At 54.0% G+C, this 17067-nt stretch overlaps 1 protein-coding gene across 1 annotated transcript in view; it reads left to right on the top strand.

Annotated features, from left to right (window-relative positions):
* LOC138283890 (aquaporin-9-like) overlaps positions 1 to 17067 on the top strand; it is a 141241-nt gene that overhangs the window by 95329 nt on the left and 28845 nt on the right. The window contains exon 4 of the mRNA XM_069222095.1: positions 5029 to 5147. Coding sequence (XP_069078196.1) covers positions 5029 to 5147 — 119 coding nt within the window. The remainder of the gene's footprint in view (positions 1 to 5028; positions 5148 to 17067) is intronic.

Here is a 17067-nt window from a genome sequence, read left to right as displayed (position 1 = left end):
CTGATTTGCATGTGGCTGGTTCAAAACTAAGGTGGCATTGTGAGCAAAAGAAATGATAGATTAAACCCAGATCTGTGACTGGGGATGAATGTTTAATTTGTCCGTCCATCATCTGGTTTGTTTGCTTTTATTGCCCTAAGTGCGCCGTGTATACCCAGACGTGGGTTCCGGGCTCACTATGCCACTGGATTCCAGCTAGCCTGGCTGATGAGTGGTGATACCCCGAAACTGGTCTCAGGTTGCTTGTTTCTAGTCTAGGGAGGACCTGGCCTGGTAGTTCGGGCTGAACTGTTCCCATGGGGAACAGGGTCAAGACTGATTTGCATGTGTCTGGTTCAAAACTAAAATGGCATGGTGAGCAAAATAAATTATAGATTAAACCCAGATCTGTGACTGGGGATGAATGTTTGATTTGTTCCGCATTCCGTCCATCATTTGGTTTGTTTGCTTTTGTCACCCCAAGTGCCCAGACGTGGGTCCCCTGCTCACTATGCGATTGGATTCAAGCTAGCCTGACTGATATCCCGAAAGTGGGTCCAGGATGCTTGTTTCCAGTCTTGTTTTCCAGGATCTGTCCTGGCTATTCAGGCAGGACTGTTCTCATGGGGAACAGGGTAAAGATTGATTTGCATATGGCTGGGTCCAAACTGGGGTGGCATGGAGAGCAAAATAATTGATGGATTAAACCCAGATCTGTGACTGTGGGTGAATGTTTGATTTGTTCCTCATTCTGTCGATCATTTGGTTTGTTTACAAAAAGTTGGACAGGCAATGATTATCTCAACCAATAAATTCCAAACACCTTGGTATCTTATTTTAGCTTGTGCAATAATTATTACATCCGATAAGGTGCACACGTCATGCCGCCCTAATTCTCTGTGCCAAAATACATACCACATTCAAAGAAAGTATCTCATCACTTAATAAATATATGACAACTTCATGCTACCTGCAATAATTTCTCCACAGAGCACTGTAAAACAATACAAAATAACATTTTAACAACTTTATTTCAGTTTCATCGAAACAGAGACAATGGTCATAAATCAATTAAAATATAAGAAACACAGGGTGTAGGAGCGTAATGATGACAAGATTTTGTAACCTATAATACAGGACATCTTGAGAGCTTGAAAAAAATAAAAGGTCAATAAATTAAAATAATTACATTTCTTTACAATCATTGGTCCTTTCAGAGGAGGGTGACATGCCACAGAAAGTATACCTGCACTACAAGGTTGGCTTGTGTGATAGACTCCCTCTACAGGCAGAGACGGTCCCTCGTCATATATTTCTTGAAGGTCAGCCATATGTTTACTAATTTTGCATTCTATCATTTACTAAAGCTGAGAGTTTTTCCACTGTGTAACTAGTCCATAGTTTCGCCTATCACATTGATAATGGTGAGGTAAATTGTAATTTCCGGCTGTGCGTTACAGTAGGTCTAGTAGTTAGAAGTAGATGGCTGTTAAGTTTGCTTGTTAATGTTGTGAGTGGTTACACATTATGGGGGTCATTCTAACTTCGACGGGCGGCGGAGGCCGCCCGCCGAAGTTCCCCCACCAAAATACCGCTCCGCGGTCTAAAGACCGCGGAGGGTATTTTGGGATTTGCCCTGGGCTGGCGGGCGGCCGCCAAAAGGCCGCCCGCCAGCCCAGGGCAAATCAACCTTCCCACGAGGACGCCGGCTCAGAATTGAGCCGGCGTAGTGGGAAGGTGCGACGGGTGCTGTTGCACCCGTCGCGTATTTCAGTGTCTGCATAGCAGACACTGAAATACTGAGTGGGGCCCTCTTACGGGGGCCCCTGCAGTGCCCATGCCATTGGCATGGGCACTGCAGGGGCCCCCAGGGGCCCCGCGGCACCCCCTACCGCCATCCTGTTCCTGGCGGGAGACCCGCCAGGAACAGGATGGCGGTAGGGGGTGTCAGAATCCCCATGGCGGCAGAGCGCGCTCCGCCGCCATGGAGGATTCTGCAGGGCAGCGGGAAACCGGCGGGAGACCGCCGGTTTCCCGCATCTGACCGCGGCAGAACCGCCGCGGTCAGAATGCCCTTAGGAGCACCGCCAGCCTGTTGGCGGTGCTCCTGTGGTCGGTGTCAGAATGACCCCCTATATTTGCTGGTGTCACCCAGTAATAAGCTAGTAGGACAGAGAAGGCGTTTGTCTCCTGTGATAGCGTTGATGTTGGCTAAAATGTCATTCCAATCGGAATGGCAGTGGATTCTGGACCACACATATGTTGCAAGGGTTCCTGGTTTACCACATCTCTTCCATGATAAATTCTTGATAGCTGTTCTAATTTCTTCATTTTCAAGTGAGTGAAGCTTGCCTTATTTGCTGTACAGTAATTACATGAAATTACAGCAAAATTATGCAAGGAGTATAATCCTGCATTTAGTGTCATTTTCCTCAGTGCAAAATACACTATTGATTCCAAAATGGACCTGAGGATGCATTTTGTACTAAGACAATAGTGCTAAATGCAACAGAACTGGAAAAGCAGAAGCCAGCAGTCACTCGCACTATGCTCCTGTGCTCAGGTAAGCATGTTTGACTGAAGTTACGCAAACCTATGCAAACAGGCTTAATCGGGTAGTGTTTGGTCATTTTTGTCATAAGAGTAACACAAATTACCAAAATTAGTCCGATTAATATGACATACTTAATATTTTGCCAGGCCTACTTCTAAAACACCAAGCCCACAACTCACTGTTGACCCTGGATCACTGCACAATGGCATGTGTGTTCCAGTGACATGGTTTGGAAATATATCATTGTTCTCGGCAATATCAATAGCTTCCCTCTCCTTCAAAACCCAAGTTGAGGATGACTATTCCTTGCTGTCAATCAGGGAAAGCTTTCAATAGTCATGAATATTCATATCACTATAACTCTGAACTGTACAACACAACGCTTTTCAATGACGATCAAGCAGGTAAGGTTTATTGGTTGAAGCATCAGCCACAACCATCTAGTCAACTGTCTCTTGGAAGTTCCAGGCCAGGAGCATACAGTCCATCATGAAACACACACAAGTCCATCAAGTCCGAAAAATAATTTTGCTACTTTTCTAGAGCATCCACCCTGAGGGATAGCTCACGTTGATGGTAGACCTATACCGCCATATCATTCACAGTGTGGTTGACTCTTGATTCTATGTTTTGTAGGGAATGGTTCAATCCGTCAGTATGTTTTTTAAAAAGACTTGCCTCACAGCAGTGACAGATTTCTTAACTATTGCAGTAAAAGTTGTATTTCTCCTTTGTTCGATGGCGCTTGAAAATTATGATGTTTCAGGCGTCCTTATTAGGTAGCAGTGGTCCTAGTGCATGTTGGCCTCCTGTTTTATCTGATTTTTGCAAGCTCAACATTTATTTTAAGAATGGTGTTTTTGGAGCGTTGGCAAGTGTGGCCGCCATAACCAAGGCTTCAGTGTGTTTGTTTTATACAGATAAAACAGTCAGTAGCAAGACTCATAATGTTGCAAAATTGTGATCCAGTGCAGCATGCAAATCGATGAAGTGGTAAGGATATGTAGATGTCAGGGCTTCCTTTGATAGTTATTGGTAGCAGGACTAGTCAGGAGATGCAAGGGCCACTCTCAAAAGTTGCGTTGCTGACATTCGATGTGGAGCATCAATGTACATAGTCTTAAGCATCAGAGGTAGCACAGTCTTTTGGCTTGTCTGATGGAGGGAGGCTGCTGCAACATGAAAAGCCTATCTCAGCCGCGAGCTGACATCTCCCTTGACCCCACTACAGGACGATGGTCCTCCCAGGCTGCAGCACCTGGTCGCCTGCCAGCAACAACGCCAGAACAGCACCACATTCGGCTGCCTCCCAACATGAAAGCACTTGCCTCAGGAGGTACCAGGAATGCAAAGCCATGCTGCGATCTTGTGGTTGTCTCGGGGCACTACCATCTTCAATTTGTTTAAACTATGGGAATGAGGACTGCCACTATGGAGCTCAAAATAAGCTATTCTTTCAAAAACTCCTTGATTTATAGAGCTCCACTGTTTCTAGGGTGCTTGTTGAGAGTAAGCCTCGGCCCGATTGACGATAACCTTACCTCTACAGGTGGCCTGAGGCCATTACAGGGTCCCCGTGTTCAGTTACTTAGCAAGAACCCGTCTTGAAGGGTCATCACCCAGGCCAGATAATATTTCTTGTTGGTCAACTAACATAAGAAGTCAGACATACTGAGTTTTCTAATAATTATTTAAAGAAGTGATTACAAAGTGCTTCTTGGTGACTTCATAACCTCTATTTGGGCATATAGGCTTTATGTAATCTGACATTTTCTAGATACTATCATTGCCAATAATTCCCCCAAAATGCTGTTTTGAGGGCCTTATACTGTTGTCATATATGTTGCCTCTCTTAGTTCCATTTATTCAGACCCAGTTTGTAAATGTCAGAAAATTTGCTAGGCTCTACTAGTACAGATAGCTAGCAAAAGGCAGGCTACACCGAATAGATGTATGTTTTAGGGATTTAATTGCCTGAAAAATTACAGGACAGGGAGAATGACTAAATCAAACCTATCTTGGCTGAATAAATAGATACTGTAGTGACTCTGTAAACTGATGGGATTACCAATTGATTGAACACTGCTCTATAAGTAATGTAATTATCCAGACTCTCCCTAAAGTATTACTCTTGTGATCATTGGACTCAGAATGGTATTGGGTAAAAACACCGATGGTAACAGGGACTTGTCAAGACATTGCCCAGCCTGAACTAGTCAATGCATCAGCAGATAGGACTGTTTACTAAGGTTGTGAAATCACACAATATATTTATTATTCAAAGTCTTAACATAATATCTTTATTGTGATACTTTCTCAGTCATTTCCTTTGAACTTTCATTGTACATGGCTAAACCTTCCAGTGTTGATTTCGCTTCAAGGCTGCATTTTGCTACCTCATTAGATTGTGTGATAACAATGTTTTGTCAAGTATTGGTGCTTTTTTAAAATAAAAAGTATTTAAAGAAAACCACGGATGCCTTGTTCTTTTATAGATGCATTTATGTCTTTTGCTGATGGAAACCTTGCAGTATCAGGACCAAACGCAACGGCACATATTTTTGCCACATATCCTGCACCGTTTCTTTCCATCACAAATGGATTTGCAGAGCAGGTAAGCGTGCATCAAACCTGTGACAATTACGTAAAAGAGTTACTGTGATCGTAAACATCTAAACTACATACCACGAACATCAGATTGTAAAATTTAAAGCTACATACCAAGAGGGTCTATTAATTCAACTGGATCGTTCTAGAGTAGAACAAACTCCTATGTTTAGGGCAAGACGGGGGCGAGCTCCATCTACATAGAGGCGATTATTGAGTTTAAACAAAACGATCTCTGAGGTGGCCATGGTTAGTTGTGACCAGCCCGGGATGCACTGGCAGAACTTTACTGTTAGAAATGGGGTTTTTGGTTGGCAGTCAGGTTACCCCCTGTCCAAGCAAAAGCCCTCACTCTAGTCAGGGTAAGTCACACACAATCCAAGATTATCCTGTGCCCACCCTCTGGTAGCTTGGCACGAGCAGTCAGGCTTAACTTAGAAGGCAATGTGTAAAGTATTTGTGCAAGAAATCATACAATACCACCATATAGTACCACAAAAATACACCACACAGTGTTTAGAAAAATATATAATATTTATCAGGATAATTGTAGGTCAAAAAGAATAAAGTTTGCAATGGGAAATTGTAGAGATATCACTGAAAAGTGACATAAAGGCCCTCATTCTGACCCTGGCGGTCGGTGATAAAGCGGCGGCCAAGCCGCCAACAGGCCGGCGGTCTAAAATATGCAATTCTGACCCTGGCGGGAACCGCCAACACAGCCCGCCAACTTAACACTCCGACCGCCACAGCGGTACAAACAAACAGCGCGGCGGTTCCCGCCAACAGCCCGGCGGCAGACAAAGTACCGCCCACCCTATTACGACCCACCAATCTGCCACCTTTTCCGGGGCGGGAGCACCGCCGATAAGAACACGGCGGAAACAGACTACGAACGGGAAAACGCTCACCTCTACGCACTCCACGCGAGATTCCGGCAGTATGGAGCCAGAGTTGCAGGTCATCCCCGCACTCCTATTCCTGCTCATATACCAGGAGCACGCCCGGCGGCGCGGAAGACATCGGTGAGTACTGCACCTACGACACAGGGGAGGGAAAAGATTACCGGCACACACCCACCCACCCACACCCACTACAACACACACATCAATGCATTCCCACAGATCACTGTCACAACCCACAAACCACCCCCCTCCGAAATAATGCAAAGACCAAAAGAAGAGATCATAAACGGGCAGATATATTGAAATATGTACACCAGTAATCCCAATAAATAAATAAACTATGTACAAAATATATACAGCTACTAAATGTAGTCCAACCACTGTCCGTGGATCACAGGGGTCCTGTGCAAAGGGGCAAGGCCCAGTCCCACGACAAGAACTCCACGGAGAGAACACTGCAGGGGCATCAGAAAGAAAATAGGACAGGCACCTCAGGGGGAAGGGAAGGGGGGGCACCTCAGCCACTTGAGTACACGACGCCAGATCCACGAGGGGACTCCATGACCACTGGCCCATCCTGGGGAGAGCAAAGCCACAGTCCATACAGTCCATACAGTGGGTGGCCTGCCCACTGGGCCATCCTGGGGAGAGCAAAGCCACAGTCCATACAGTCCATACAGTGGGTGGCCTGCCCACTGGGCCATCCTGGGGAGAGCAAAGCCACAGTCCATCAGGGCCATCCTGGGGAGAGCAAAGCCACAGTCCATACAGTCCATACAGTGGGTGGCCTGCCCACTGGGCCATCCTGGGGAGAGCAAAGCCACAGTCCATACAGTCCATACAGTGGGTGGCCTGCCCACTGGGCCATCCTGGGGAGAGCAAAGCCACAGTCCATACAGTCCATACAGTGGGTGGCCTGCCCACTGGGCCATCCTGGGGAGAGCAAAGCCACAGTCCATACAGTCCATACAGTGGGTGGCCTGCCCACTGGGCCATCCTGGGGAGAGCAAAGCCACAGTCCATACAGTCCACACAGTGGGTGTCCTGCCCACTGGGCCATCCTGGGGAGAGCAAAGCCACAGTCCATACAGTCCACACAGTGGGTGGCTTGCCCACTGGGCCATCCTGGGGAGAGCAAAGCCACAGTCCATACAGTCCATAACAGACCCCACTGACACTGGAGGAGGCAAGTTGGCCAGAGGACATCCTGCAGCCCTGCCCGAGATAGATCCTGCCCTGCCACGTCTGCCAAAGGGCCAGCGGTTCTTGCCCTGAAGGGCCCAGTTCCGCGGTTCTTGCCCTGAAGGGCCCAGTTCAGCGGTTCTTGAGACGGCGGGGCCCAGCGGAGCGGTTCTTGAGACGGCGGGGCCCAGTTCAGCGCTCCTTGCCTTGAAGGGCCCAGTTCAGCGGTTCTTGAGACGGCGGGGCCCAGCGGAGCGGTGCGTGAGACGGCTGGGCCCAGTTCAGCGGTTCTTGAGACGGCGGGGCCCAGTTCAGCGCTCCTTGCCTTGAAGGGCCCAGTTCAGCGGTTCTTGAGACGGCGGGGCCCAGCGGAGCGGTGCGTGAGACGGCGGGGCCCAGTTCGGCGGTTCTTGAGACGGCGGGGCCCAGTTCAGCGGTTCTTGCCTTGAAGGGCCCAGTTCAGCGGTTCTTGAGACGGCGGGGCCCAGCGGAGCGGTGCGTGAGACGGCGGGGCCCAGTTCAGCGCTCCTTGCCTTGAAGGGCCCAGTTCAGCGGTTCTTGAGACGGCGGGGCCCAGCGGAGCGGTGCGTGAGACGGCGGGGCCCAGTTCAGCGGTTCTTGAGACGGCGGGGCCCAGTTCAGCGCTCCTTGCCTTGAAGGGCCCAGTTCAGCGGTTCTTGAGACGGCGGGGCCCAGTTCAGCGCTCCTTGCCTTGAAGGGCCCAGTTCAGCGCTCCTTGCCTTGAAGGGCCCAGTTCAGCGGTTCTTGAGACGGCGGGGCCCAGTTCAGCGCTCCTTGCCTTGAAGGGCCCAGTTCAGCGGTTCTTGAGACGGCGGGGCCCAGCGGAGCGGTGCGTGAGACGGCGGCCGGTCTATGGCCAACTGCTAATTGCCTGGTGGTGCCCTCCTGGGCAGCGGGGATGGTGCTCCTTCACTGCCCACCTGGGCTGTGGGTGGTGGGGCCCTCCTGGCCAGCTGGGCTGGGTCCTCCCTGGGCAGCGGCTATGGGGGTGGTGGGCTCTCCCGGGGCAGCTGTGCCGGTTCCTCCCGGGGCAGCGGCTATGGGGGTTGTGGGCTCCTCCTGGGCAGCAGGCCTGCTGCCTGACCTCTCCGACTTGCTGCCCTTGCCCTCCTTAGTCGTGGGCCTGTGGCCCTTTCCTCCCTTTGGAGCTGTGGCTGGTGACTGTCTCTGGGTGGTGTCCGGGGGGGATGTAGAAGGCGGGCTCCTGCGGCGACCCTTCCGCCTTCTGCTCCTCTTCCCAGGGGGTGGGCTGGCTGTCCCCTTGCTGCTGGGCGAAGATCCAGACATGCGGGCTGGCGGGCTCCAATACCCCTGCACCCTTGTCAAGGGGGCTGCAGGGCTGGTGGTGGCTGAGGTGCTCTTCTTACCACGACGAGAAGGAGGGGGGGGCTCAGGGTCAGGAAAGAAGTTAGTAGTGGCGAGGAAGAGCTTCTTGGGACAATGGATAGTGGTAGGTACAGTGGGAATGGGAGTGGAGGGAGAGGATGTGGTTGTAGGTGAGTCACGTTTGCTGTCTTTGGGTGCAGGTGCAGGAGGGATAGGCTGTCGTGAGGTGGATGGCTGTTGGGTGGGTGGGTGGCTGCGTTTGTGTGGTGTGGAAGAGGGGGTGACAGACACAGTGGGAGAGGACACAGGGGACGTGTAAATGGCAGTGGGGGTGGTGACTGCACATGTGCGGACTGTACTGGAGGGTGTGCTGGTGATGGAAACACTGGCTGATGGTGAGGTGAATGGAGGTGTGAGTGTAGACGTCACAGGGAGGGAGGAGGGAGACGAGGAGGTGGGGGTCACAGAGGTGGTAGTGACTGTTGGCATGTCTGCATCGGAATGTTGCGTGTGTGAATGTCTGCGTGATCTGTGGTGCTTATGTTTGGATGAGCTTCTCTTGGGTGTTGAGGTGTGTGCAGGCTGGTCTGATGGTGTGGGTGGGACAGGCAGAGGAACAGGAGACTGGGAGGAGGGAGTTAGTAGAGGCAGGCAGGAGACAGGGACAATGGCTGCCGTCAGTGCTGAGGCCAGAGCCTGGAACGATCGCTGATGGGCAGCCTGACCCGAATGAATGCCCTCCAGGTACGCATTGCTGCGATGAACCTCCCTCTCCACCCCCTGGATGGCATTCAAAAGGGTAGTCTGCCCAACAATGAGCGTTCGGAGGAGGTCAATGACCTCCTCACTGAGGGCAGCGGGGGTAACAGGGGCAGGGCCTGAGGTGCCTGGGGCGAAGGAGATGCCCGGCTTCCTGGCAGAGCGGGCACGGGGCGAACGCTGAGGGGCTGCTGGGAGGGCGGAGATGGTGCGCTGGGTGGCGGCTGTACCTGTAATGGCGGGGGGCACGGATGGTGCCACCCCCGCAAGGGAGCCCCCTTCCGAGGACGTGTCCGTGTCGCTGCAGGGTCCAGTCGTCCCCGTCGTGGAGCTCCCCTCGCCCTCCGTCTCACTGGTCCAGTCTGACTCTGTGGCATGGCCCTCCTGGGCCATGTGAGATGCAGCTCCCTCCTGCCCCGATGCCACTTCTCCTCCGCCTGATGATGCTGATGCACACAAGCACAGAAAGACAAACAAAAAGGGGAGGGGAGAGAGAAATAAAGGGATATTGAGTACATGGATCTCCGGTACAGTTAGCGGACATGACAGACACAGATGCCCCCTGCACTAAGTTGCGCACTTGGGGTCCGCTACGCATTCCGTGGAACATGCCCTACACGCCTAGAGTTGACAACTGCACCCATGGATGACACAGCCCAGGGATGGCTGTACTGACAAACTACTGAGGGTGGTGGCTGGGGACACAGGGGCTTACGGGGGTGCCCAGCCTACAGATATCGCCCTGGCCTAGGGGGACCCCCAGCCCTCCTCCCCCACCTAGACACCTCCACTGCGCGACAACAGAGTAGATAATGCTTGTACTCACCCCCTTGTGTCTGCTGTGCTGCCCTCACGCGCCCATCCAATTCAGGGTAGGCCACCGCCAGGATCCGGAACATCAGGGGGCTCAGTTGACGGCAGGCACCCCGCCTACGTTGGGAGGCCATCCCCAGCAGAGACTCGGCGGTCTTCTTGGTCCCGCGGCGGATGTCCTCCCACCTCTTGCGGCAGTGGGTGCCCCGTCGATGGTGGACCCCCAGGGCCCGGACCTCCTTGGCGATGGCACGCCAAATCCCGATCTTCTCATGGGCGCGGACCTATGTGACACGTACAGGGAGGGAGAAATACCACGTTCAAGTTTCTCAGCATTTTCCTTTCCAGTGGCCCAACGCCCCCCATCCCCGCCAGGCCCCCCGCCAGGCCCAACATGCCCCCCATCCCCGCCAGGCCCCCGCCATGCCCCCCGCCAGGCCCAACATGCCCCCCATCCCCGCCAGGCCCCCCGCCATGCCCCCCGCCATGCCCAACATGCCCCCCATCCCCGCCAGGCCCCCCGCCATGCCCCCCGCCATGCCCAACATGCCCCCCATCCCCGCCAGGCCCCCCGCCATGCCCCCCGCCATGCCCAACATGCCCCCCATCCCCGCCAGGCCCCCCGCCATGCCCCCCGCCATGCCCAACATGCCCCCCATCCCCGCCAGGCCCCCCGCCATGCCCCCCGCCATGCCCAACATGCCCCCCATCCCCGCCATGCCCCCCGCCAGGCCCAACATGCCCCCCATCCCCGCCATGCCCCCCGCCATGCCCAACATGCCCCCCATCCCCGCCAGGCCCCCCGCCATGCCCCCCGCCATGCCCAACATGCCCCCCATCCCCGCCAGGCCCCCCGCCATGCCCCCCGCCATGCCCAACATGCCCCCCATCCCCGCCATGCCCCCCGCCAGGCCCAACATGCCCCCCATCCCCGCCAGGCCCCCCGCCAGGCCCAACATGCCCCCCATCCCCGCCAGGCCCCCCGCCATGCCCCCCGCCATGCCCAACATGCCCCCCATCCCCGCCAGGCCCCCCGCCATGCCCAACATGCCCCCCATCCCCGCCATGCCCCCCGCCAGGCCCAACATGCCCCCCATCCCCGCCAGGCCCCCCGCCAGGCCCAACATGCCCCCCATCCCCGCCAGGCCCCCCGCCATGCCCCCCGCCAGGCCCCCGAGCCAGCCAGTGGCCCCAAATCCATATTGAATTAAACTCACTTGTTGGTCTGGAGGACCGTAGAGTAGCGCATACTGGGGGAGGACCCCATCCACAAGTTTCTCCAACTCCTCTCCAGTGAAGGCAGGGGCCCTTTCCCCAGGCGCAGCAGCCATTGCCCCTTCCAGACCGAGGTCACAGCAACACTTGCAGTATAGGTCCTCTCCTGTGAAAGTTCAAGTCGCAAGTGGATAAGTAGATAGAAAATGGCGGTCACGTCCGCGGCGGTGCGTACCGCGGCGGTGCGTCCCGCCACCGCCGGCGCCCTTCGCCATTGGCTCCTGAAACCCATAGGCTTCAATGTTAACCAATGCGGCTTCGCGCCGCGGTCTTCGCCCGCCGCCCGCCGCGGTGTGCCACGCCAGCGCATTGACCTCACATCCCATTGTCACACTTCACAGGTCAGGCAGCCGCCATTTCCAGGGCCCACATGGCTCAATTTCAACTGCGTCACACAGGCCTAGGCCTTGCATAGCCACTCAGACACGCCATTCACTGCATAGAGAATCGTTTACTGTGCTAGCTGTGAGTACGTACCTGTGGGTTGCTTGACTCTGTGCTCCATGTTGTCCTTCCTAGGCACCGTCCGCTGGGTTGGGCGAGGAGACGGATGAATCCTCCCGTGTACCGACCGCTGGTGGACCTGTCGACAATGGAAGAACGCCACATTATCCTGACCTACCGTCTTAACCGTGCCACCATCCATGAACTGTGTGCCCAGCTGGAGCCCGACCTGATGTCCCCCATCCGCCAACCCACAGGGATTCCCCCTCTGGTGCAGGTCCTGTCAGTACTCCATTTCTTGGCAAGTGGGTCATTTCAGACAACCGAGGGAATTGCTTCTGGGATGTCTCAGCCCATGTTTTCGAAGGTGTTATCCAGAGTGTTGTCTGCCCTGATGAAATCCGTGAGGAACTACATCATTTTCCCTGAGGTGGGCGAATTGGCTACAGTGAAGGGTGATTTCTACGCCCTTGGACATATTCCCAACGTAATTGGTGCCATTGATGGGACCCATGTGGCTTTGGTTCCCCCAAGAGACAGGGAGCAGGTGTACAGGAACAGAAAAAATTACCATTCAATGAACATCCAGGTGGTGTGTTTGGCTGACCAGTACATCTCGCATGTAAATGCCAAATTCCCAGGGTCAGTGCATGACGCCTACATCCTCAGGAATAGCAGCATCCCTTACGTGATGGAACAGCTACAGAGACACCGTGTATGGCTAGTGGGGGACTCTGGGTACCCCAACCTGTCGTGGCTACTGACCCCAGAAAGGAATCCCCGGACCAGGGCAGAGGAACGGTACAATGAGGCCCATGGGCGTACTAGGAGGGTGATCGAACGCACCTTTGGCCTCCTAAAGGCCAGGTTTAGGTGCCTGCATATGACAGGTGGATCCCTAATGTACTCACCTAAGAAGGTGTGTCACATCATCGATGCCTGCTGCATGCTTCACAACCTGGCTTTGCGCCGCCAGGTGCCTTTCCTGCAGGAGGATGGTCGAGACGGTGGTGTTGTGGCAGCGGTGGAACCTGAGGAGAGTGACGAGGAGGAAGACGACGGGGCTGAAACAGACAACAGGGACAGAATCATTGAACAGTACTTCCAATAGGACACAGGTAACATTTCAAAGATAATTTAGTAAATGCTAACTACTCTCCTGCATCTCTGCTGCCTGTCTATTTGCCCCAGTGTATGATGACTGAGTTTTGGCTTTTCCCTCCCTATTTCAGATCTGGGGTCCCCACTACGAGTCCTGTGCTTCGTTTCCCCATGGACTACAGCTTTGTGGCAGCTGTTTGTTGACTTCACCATGTACAAGGACATATTTGCACTGTCATGTCAATTACAATCTATTGAAATCACAGCCAGACTCCTGATATTTTGGTGCAAAATAGGTGTTTATTTAAGTGCTCAAAATGGGATGGGTGGTTTCAAGTGGGTGGGGGCTATGGTGAAGGAATGTCCATGGCAGAGTCCAGAGTAACAGTCACACAGGTGCATTGTCCAGAGGCCTGTGGAGAGATGGAGCATGGGCAGTTCAAGGATGGACAGGGTGACAATGTGGGACAGTGGGATGACATCAGGTGGTATCCATTGCTGGCGGGGGTCTTGACATCCTACTCTGTCTTCTTGCGAGATCTCAGGGCCCTCTTGCGGGGTGGTTCTTCTCCTGCAGGAGGTGGGGGTCTGGTGGGCTGCTGCTGTGCGGGGGCCTCCTGTCCACTAGCGCAGGCGGAGGTGGTTGGCTGTTCTTGGTCCAGGCTAGTGGCAGGGGCCCTTGGGTGTTGTTCAGTGTCCGCCCTGGTGTTTACGAGGTCCTGCAGCAGCCCTACCATGGTAACCAGGGTGGTGTTGATGGCTCTGATGTCCTCCCTGTACCCCCGATAGTGTTCCTCCTGCAGTGCCTGGATCTCCTGGAACCGGGCCAGTACCGTCGCCATCGTCTCCTGGGAGCGGTTGTATGCTCCCATGATGGTGGTGAGGACCTCGTGGAGAGTGGGTTCCCTGGGCCTCTCCTCCCCCCCCTGTCGCACAGCTGCCCTCCGAGTTCCCCTGTTTCCCTGGGCCTCTGCCCCCTGGCCGGTGTGCCCACTACCACTGCCCCCAGGTCCCTGTTGTTGTTGGGGTGGTGGGTTATCCTGGGTGCCCTGTAGTGGTAGACACACCGCAGATTGACGCGCCCTGGAGACAGAGGCATGGGCCCGCTAGGTGGGAGCTGTGCTGGTGTTCCCAGGGGGGTTAGGGTCTGTAGTGGCCTGTGCCTGTGTGAGGGGAACCGACTGTCCAGAGGTCCCCGATGGTCCGGGCTGGTCATTGGTGTCCAGGTCGACAGAGCTGCTGTCATCGCTGACGGCCTCTTGGGTGGGGGGTGTGGAGAATTCTGGCCCCTCCGCCGCGGTGTGTTGACGGTCGGGTCCTGCAGGGGTATAGAGGTATGGTTATAGTTTCAATGAGTGGCATATGGGTGTATCTGTGGGTTCTCGTGTCCCCAAGTGCTGGCATTCGTGTGTGGGGGCTTTGGTGAGGGTGGCTTGTGGGGGGGATGTGTATATGCTTTGGGCATGCTTTGGTGATGGGTGTCCATGCTTAGTGGACGCATGCAGGCCTAGGTTTTGGGATGTGTGGGTTGTGATGGTGAGACATTGGCGGGGAATAGGTGTGCTGGGGGTGGGGGTGAGGATGGTGGTGGGGGTGAGGATGGTGGTGGGGGTGAGGATGGTGGTGGGGGTGAGGGTGGGGGTGACGATGGGGGTGGGGGTGAGGGTGGGGTTCGAGGATGGGGGTGAGGGTTGGGGTCTGATTTGGCATGCAGGTGGGGGGGAAGCAGTATTGAAGCTTCAACTTACCAGTATCCATTCCTCCGCCGACTCCTGCGAGGCCGTCAGGATGCAGGATGTTCAAGACTTCCTCCTCCCATGATGTGAATTGTGGGGGTTGAGGTGGGGGTCCTCCGCCAGTCTTCTGCACGGCGATGTTGTGCCTGGATACCATGGAACGCACCTTCCCCCGTAGGTCGTTCCATCGCTTCCTGATGTCTTCCCGATTTCTGGGGTGCTGTCCCACTGCGTTCACCCTGTCGACAATCCTCTGCCATAGCTCCGTCCTCCGGGCAATGCTGGTGTATTGTATCTGTGTGCCGAACAGCTGGGGCTCTACCCGAACGATTTCCTCCACCATGACCCTGAGTTCTTCATTTGTGAAGCGGGGTTGTCTTTGGGGTGCCATGGGGTGGTGTGTATGATGTGTGGGGTGGAGTATGTGTATTTAAGTGAGTTGAGTGTGGTGGTGTGTGTTGTTTTGTGTGTGGATAGTGTGTGGGTGATGGTGTTGAGTGGCTGTGGCTGTTATTTTTTGGATGCTGGTGTCTCGCTCTTGCCTTCTTGACGAATTTTTTAGCGTAGGGGTTTGTGGGTGATGTGGGTGTGTGTTTTATATTGTATTGTGTGTGTGGGAGTGGTGTGTGTATGTGTATCAGGTGTGTGGGATTCAAATCGTCCAATGTGGCTGAGTTTTGTTCGTTTGTGTGTATTCTGACCGCGGCGGTGTGTCCCGCCAATGGAATACCGCGTTTGAATGACCGCCGCGTGGATTCGTGGGTCGTAATGGGATGGGCGTATTTCTGTTGGCGTGGCGGTGGAGGTTTGGTCACCTCCACCTTTCCGCCGACCGCTGGTCTGGCGGTCTGTTGTGGCGGTCGGATTTTCGGAGGTTTGCCTTCTGCGGGTCAGAATGACCGTGGCGGGTTTCCGCGACCGCGGCGGGATTATGGAGGATTTCTGACCGGCGGTAGGCGCCTTTTACCGCCGAGGTCAGAATGACCACCAAAGTGTCTTAAGTCTTTAGAATATAAACAAAGTCTCTTTCAAGCACAAGTACCTGGTTTAGAGTGGAAAAATCTCCTCAGAGGGCCACAAAAGAAGAGGTGCGTTGAAAAAGGGTGTGTGCGTCGATTTCTCCCCAGCACACACGGACTTGCGTCGTTATTTTCCACGCGGGGAAGTCGTGCGTCGTTTTCCGGCGCCCGGACAGTCTCTTTTCGTGGATCGCGGGGATTACCAGATGTCCCGGGTCTGTGCGTGGATTTTCCTGCTTGTTTTCCGGCTGCGCGTCGTTCTGCGGGGCTGCGCGTCGAAATTACGATCTCACGGCAGGCGTCCCGTCGATTTCTCCTCTAGAGGTCGGGTGGCGTTGTCCTTGCGAAGCCGTGCGTCGGATTTTCGGTCATCCCAAGAGTGTCGCGTCGATCAGCGTCGGTGTGTGGCGTTTTTCTCTTCGCAGAACAAGCTGTGCGTCGAAATTTTCGGCGCACGGAGCGTCCAAGTGAAAGAGGGAAGTCTTTTTGGTCCTGAGACTTCAGGGAACAGGAGGCAAGCTCTATCCAACCCTTGGAGAGCACTTTCACAGCCAGACAAGAGTTCAGCAAGGCAGCAGGCCAACAGCAAGGCAGCAGTCCTTTGTAGAAAGCAGACAGGTGAGTCCTTTGAGCAGCCAGGCAGTTCTTCTTGGCAGGATGTAGTTTCTGGTTCAGGTTTCTTCTCCAGCAAGTGTCTGATGAGGTAGGGCAGAGGCCCTGTTTTATACCCAAATGTGCCTTTGAAGTGGGGGAGACTTCAAAGAGTGGCTAAGAAGTGCACCAGGTCCCCTTTCAGTTCAATCCTGTCTGCCAGGGTCCCAGTAGGGGGTGTGGCAGTCCTTTGTGTGAGAGCAGGCCCTCCACCCTCCCAGCCCAGGAAGACCCATTCAAAATGCAGATGTATGCAAGTGAGGCTGAGTACCCTGTGTTTGGGGTGTGTCTGAGTGAATGCACAAGGAGCTGTCAACCAAGCCCAGCCAGACGTGGTTTGTAAGGCACAGAAAGATTTAAGTGCAAAGAAATGCTCACTTTCTAAAAGTGGCATTTCTAGAATAGTAATATTAAATCCGACTTCACCAGTCAGCAGGATTTTGTATTACCATTCTGGCCATACTAAATATGACTTTCCTGCTCCTTTCAGATCAGCAGCTGCCACTTCAACAATGTATGAGGGCAGCCCCAATATTAGCCTATGAAGGGAGCAGGCCTCACAGTAGTGTAAAAACGAATTTAGGAGTTTTACACTACCAGGACATATAATTACACAGGTACATGTCCTGCCTTTTACCTACACAGCACCCTGCTCTAGGGGTTACCTAGGGCACACATTAAGGGTGACTTATATG

Source organism: Pleurodeles waltl, chromosome 3_1 (assembly GCF_031143425.1).
Source record: "Pleurodeles waltl isolate 20211129_DDA chromosome 3_1, aPleWal1.hap1.20221129, whole genome shotgun sequence".
Classification (NCBI taxonomy): Eukaryota; Metazoa; Chordata; class Amphibia; order Caudata; family Salamandridae; genus Pleurodeles; species Pleurodeles waltl.
The sequence above is the reverse complement of the archived record's forward strand: the minus strand, read 5'-3'. Positions and strand labels throughout refer to the sequence as shown.